Source organism: Colobus angolensis, unplaced genomic scaffold (genome assembly GCF_000951035.1).
Source record: "Colobus angolensis palliatus isolate OR3802 unplaced genomic scaffold, Cang.pa_1.0 Scaffold3, whole genome shotgun sequence".
In the NCBI taxonomy this organism is placed as follows: Eukaryota; Metazoa; Chordata; class Mammalia; order Primates; family Cercopithecidae; genus Colobus; species Colobus angolensis.
Genome location: NW_012116265.1, coordinates 26,832,371 through 26,838,275, shown reverse-complemented (window position 1 = coordinate 26,838,275; position 5,905 = coordinate 26,832,371). Strand labels below are relative to the sequence as shown.

The window sequence follows — 5,905 nt, the reverse complement described above, 5'->3', positions numbered from 1 at the left end:
AAAAAAAAAAAAAAAAAAAAAAGAAAGAAAGAAAGAAAAAAAAACCCTAAAAAATTAACAATTATTCCTTAAAATCATTGACTACTAGGGTGACCATGTGTCATGGTTTGGGACAGACCGAATTTATACTTTGTGGCAAGCATCATTCATCATAATGCCCTAGAAGGGGGATTTGAAAAATCCTGATGATGGATGTGTCTCCCAGGCATTCTCTTCTCGCCCTGCCTGTATCCCTCTCTCATGCACACTCATGCATCCTTCTTCCTTTTCTCATCCTCCATCCAGTATTTTTTCTCTGAATATGTCCAGGAGGCATCTGGGTGAATTCCCCTGGCTGGACATACTATAGGTGTCTACTTGATTTGTTCTGAATTTGTACAAATTTTTTTCCCAAAGACTTGTGGCTTTCTCCTGAGATTGCAGCAAAATATCTAGCAGTTTTCTGGTTTGCATCTTAGAACCTGAAGGAAATGGTGAGAATCTATTCCAAAGTGGGATGGATGATTCGATGATAACAATGAACACAATTGTCAAGGACATTCAAAGCATTATATTTTATTTCCATTTTTTTCTCATCTAACATCTTATATAAATGAAATAGAATAAGAAATAAACTGGGAACCGGGGTTCTGCCTCTAATTAGCGATGTGACCTTGGATGCATCTGTTACCCACTTTAAGCCTTCCCTAAACACATCCCTCCCACTTTTCCCAGCTCCCATTCCCATTTATCTGCATGTCACTTGGCAACTATGACTACACTGTAATTAGATTTTCGTAAGAATTCCTTAAAAAACCCAAAGACAAGGAATTTCTCTTAGTTCTGTTTGCATCTCCATCTCCAGTGCAGAGCACAGGGTCAGGCACATAAATAGCTATTTAATGGATAAGTTTGTTGTGTGGATAATTGAAAAACAAATGAGCCCTACTTTTCACTTCTGTCCAAATGAGTCTAGGTTCTCCTTACGGTTTCTCAGGTTTCGCGGTTTCCTGAGGCTCTCAGCTAACTTACAATGGAGCGGGACATACTGAGCTGAGGAAGGCAGGAAGGGGCCCTGGGGATCAGTGACCGATTCTCTTCCCCAGCCCTGTTTTGTCTGTCCTTTGGTCCCCTCCCGTTCTTTCCCCACAGAACTCTTCCTCACACGCTTATTTATCTTTTCCTCTTTCTGCATGCTGGTTCTTAGGGCTCCCCAGAATAATACAGAAGTCGATTCCATCATGGCAGAACTCAAGGTGGACGCGCGGGCCAGCGTAGACTGGCAGAAACGCTGCCTGACTCTGGAAACCCAGCTTTTCCGGTTCCGCCTACAGGCCAGCAAGATAAGGGAGCTGCTGGCTGACAAGGTGAGTCCCTCAGAGCGGGGAGAGCAGCTCCCCACACGCAGAGGTTTATGGCAGGGAGGGCCGTGTGAGAGAGGGAGAGTTGGGGAAAGTCAACTTTCAGTAAGATGCTTCTCCCCACATGCAAAATGAAACCCAAGGCAGTTTAAGACCAAACTCTGAGCAGTTTACTAAGCTGTTATCTTGCTTGTGTCTTTGCTTGCTCATAAGGCACACCAAAGACTTGCTGCCGATCTTCTCGGTCCCCCATCACTTCCGGAGTCACCTGTGGCTGCAGCGGAGAGGTTCTATTATTCCCTTAACATTTCCTTCTCAGTGTGGGGAAGGATGGTGTTTCAGGAGAAAACAGAAATCTCTATCCTTCCTTTCACCCTTTGTTAAATAAATGAGCTACAGGAGGTGGTCTGCTTTCCTGGTAACAAGGACACAGGCTTTGGAGTCAGACCTAACTTGGCTCTGCCACTTACTCGCTATATGACCCCGGGGAAGACAGGGCCTTCCCTTCAACTGTAAGACAGAAACACAAATGTCTACTTCTAAGAGTTATTTTGAGAATTAGATCAGATTACATATGTAAAGGTCCTGACATAGAATAGGTCTTAAATGAGAATAATTATTTTATTTACAGGTTTGGGTGGGCTGGTCTGGGAAACTGACCACCTTTCCTAATGTTTCTGTGGGAAGACAACATTCTATTTTATTTTATTTATTTATTTATTTATTGAGATGGAGTTTCGCTCTTGTTGCCCAGGCTGGAGTGCAATGGTGCCATCTCAGCTCACTGCAACTTCCGCCTCCTAGGTTCAAGTGATTCTCCTGCCTCAGCCTCCCAAGTAGCTGGGACTACAGGCATGCACCACCATGCCTGGCTAATTTTGTGTTATTAGTAGAGATGTGGTTTCTCCATGTTGGTCAGGCTGGTCTCGAACTCCCAACCTCAAGTGATCCTCACCTGAGGTGATCACCTCGGCCTCTCCAAGTGCTGGGATTACAGACATGAGCCACTACACTCGGCTGGAAGATACATTCTAAACTGCTAACTTTCAGAGGCATTCTGGAGCATAACCCATCTAGAGAGTGAAGACCTGCATTTAAATTTAAATGAATCAATCATTATACGTACAGTTTTGTTTATAGTATCCATCTGCTTAGCAAACCCTTCTTTCATAAGTACAAAGGGAAAATTCAGCTCGCCCCTCTCCAAATAATGTCAAAGTCTCAATTAGTAAAGCCTGAATGGATGACCTGTTTTATTGATAGCTGGAGTCCAGCAGGACAAATCAGTGGCATCACCATGGCTAAGGGGAGTGGTCCTGGACTAGTCTGGACTAGAACTCTTGAACCTTGGGTCTGTTGGCATTGTTGTCTCCTAACTCAGACTTTGCAAAACAGAGATGTGCAGGGCTCCTGCCAGGTACTGCCAATAGAGGGGGATGGATATACATCAGGAAAGCACAGCAGACCTTAGACAGTGATTCTCAAAGTGTGGTCAGAACCGTTTGGCCAGAACCACCTAGAGTGCTTGTTAAGCATGCATACTCCTGGGTCCCACCCCAGTCCTCTCAATTGAAGTCTCCTGGGGGGGTTGCTAATAATCTGCATGTTTAACAAGCTCCCAGAAAATGATTCTGTACATTAAGAAGTTTGAGAATCCTGCCTTAGGCTATGGTATTGGGGGAGGGACGTGAGGGAAGGAAAGGATAAGTAGGGATTGACTCAGCCAGGCAGTCTGAGATATACCTCAGAGGGAAGAGACTTCTGTTTCTAGTAATATGGACAGCAAAATAACAAACAAACAAAAAAACCCTGCTATGAATCACCTGGAAATACTGGGTTAAATATTTAAAATATTCATGTAAATGAAGAACTGAGCACTGAAAAAAGTAAGAAACGTCCTCAGGTAACAAAATGAAGAGGGGAAAGCCACAGTGGTACTCGACTCTGACAGCTGATTGAGGGGCAGGTGGCGTGTGGCTGGCCTCCCTAGAGTAATGGTAGGTTTGAAGTTAAGAGTTTTAACATCTGTGGGGATAGAAACGAGGACTGGCCAGCTGGAGGCTGGAGCTGAAACAGACTTCTGCATAAAGTCAGGACTATTATTTCTTTTGATTAGTGTCAGTATGAACAAAATGTAAAAATAAAAAATGGTCAGGAATATTAAAGGACTTACCCTAAATAACAAGGTAGACAAGAAAAGGAAAATCATTCACTGGCACAGGAGATGACAACAGCTTCTCCGACTTAGTTAAGGTTCTGGGTAGAAAAACACGAGTAGAGTCTCCCCTGAGAACCTGACGATAATACTGGTTTAATGTTAGGATTTACACTACCTGTGTGGTTTAGAAAACTCAAGCTCTGGGCCACTGATACCCCTGGGGAGCCTGGTAGGGACAGAAACAAAACCTCTCTGGAGACACAAGACCTTAATTCAGATCACACAGGATCCACACAGAAAAAAAAAAAAAAAAAAAGCCTTAATGAAGAGGAACATATAATCAAAAATGACTAAATACTTGAGGAAATAATCTACAGTGAGTGAGTATCCACATACACAAAAAACAATTGGACTAGATCCCCAACAACTTCTAATAATGGAACTGTTGCCAAGAGACTATAAAATAAATGAGTTCAAAAGTTTTGAAGACATAACAAAGAAATTGAAAGCATAAGACAAGAACAAGACGCTACCTAAAAAGATCAGGTAGACTTGAAAACTAAATAGAACTTTTAGAAGTGGAAGTGTTTTCATTGAAATTAAAGTGTATTAATGGATAGATTAAACAGCAGATTAGGCACCACGGAAGGTAGACTTAATGGACAGGAAGACAGACCTAAGAAAATCTGAAAAGTTTCCTGCATGCTGCCTATAGAAATAAAGATACAGCGGCTGAGACCTGGATGTTAGAATGACAAGGTCCTATGTCTATCAAATAAGATTCCAAAAGTGGAGAAGAGAATGAAGGAAAGGTATTACTTGTGAAGAGATAGTGGCTATAAAGTTTCCAGGCTTGATGAAAGATGTGAAGCCTCAGATTCAGGAAACAGTAAGTCTAACCAGGTTAAGTTTTTAAAAATCATAGTTTGGTTAGATAATTGTTTGGCTGCTGTGAGAAAGAACCTCAAATAACAATGGTATAAACCAGGCTGACGTTTCTTTCTTTCTCATGTAACCTTCCAGACATAAGCAGTCCAGCTCTAGGGTGAGATCCTCTGGATATTTGAAGATGGGTCACCTGGTAGTCACATTCCAACCCCTTCCCTTTAAGTTAGTGACTCAGAGGTTTCATACCTTCCTTCTACTGATATCCCACTGGCCAGATCTTATTCACATGGTTATACCCAGCTACAAAGAAGGTGTTTGTACATTTCTACAAATAGAAATGTAATCTTTATTCTGAATAACCGTGCGCTCAGCGAAAAGTTGGGGGTTCTATTCATATGAGAAAGAGAGGATAGATAATAGGGAAAAACCAGCAATCTTTAAGTCTAGACTAATAGGAGGGATAACAAATAGAAACAGAGTATACATACCTCAAACCAGTAGAGTGAGGAAATGAAAAAAGGAAAGTCTATTAAATCCAGATAGGGACAAGAAAATAATATATCGAAAAAAGGAGTAAACAGAAGGGACAAATGAAGTGGCAGAAATAAATCCAAATATATTGGTCACAAGGTGACATATATATTACAGCATTGATGTATGAAAAATTGGAAACATACTAAATGTCCATCAACAGAGAGACGGATAAACATATTCAGTGTATTTGTACAGTGGAATACTCCATTGCAATTAAAATGAATCGAGTAGAACTACATTTGTAAGATCAGTAAATCTCAAAAATCAGCATTGAACAAAAAACATCTGAAGGATATATACGGCATCATATAGTTTATGTACTTCTAAAAACCTCAAAGACAGTACTGTTTATTGTTTCTCATCCCAGATCCATGCTCATGGATTTTATATATTTGGGAATAAGCATATGATTTAAACAGAACAAAAGCTCTGCTGCTAAAAAAAAAAAAAAAGTTGAAAACACTGTCTTAGATTACAACAGTTAGAACCATTTAATGGCTAACCTGGGGGTTGCAAAGTCAAATGTTTACAGGTAAGCTAGATAAGTGAAGACAGCCAGGTGGGTCCTGGGAGAACATGAGGGTACATGCTGAAGCCACTTATTGCCATAAGAAAATGTAACCCCGGGTTTTTTTTTTAACCATATACAAATGAGGTAAAGATATAAAAACAGCCAAGTGTAGGGTCAATGCCGGGGGAAGGGGGTAAAATTGGAGAGAAGTACGCAGGGCTTCAACTGTGTCTGTCATGGTCCATTTCTTAAAGATAAACATCAAAAGCAGATGTGACAAAAATTAAGGGTTGACAAAGCTGAATGGTGGATATATGGTTTTTTGGGATGTTTTTAGATAAAGTGACAAGTGACAGGTAAATACATGTTTTTTGTTTGTTTGTTTGTTTTGAAACAGTTTCTCTCTTGTTGCCCAGGCTGGAGTGCAATGGCATGATCTTGGCTCACCGCAACCTCTCCATCCCAGGTTCAAGT

General features: G+C 41.1%; 1 protein-coding gene across 1 annotated transcript in view; it reads left to right on the top strand.

Moving 5' to 3' along the window:
* PLEKHH1 (pleckstrin homology domain containing, family H (with MyTH4 domain) member 1) overlaps nt 1-5,905 on the top strand; it is a 56,370-nt gene that overhangs the window by 7,549 nt on the left and 42,916 nt on the right. Inside the window, exon 2 of the mRNA XM_011949735.1 lies at nt 1,187-1,346. Coding sequence (XP_011805125.1) covers nt 1,221-1,346 — 126 coding nt within the window. The 5' untranslated portion in view covers nt 1,187-1,220. The remainder of the gene's footprint in view (nt 1-1,186; nt 1,347-5,905) is intronic.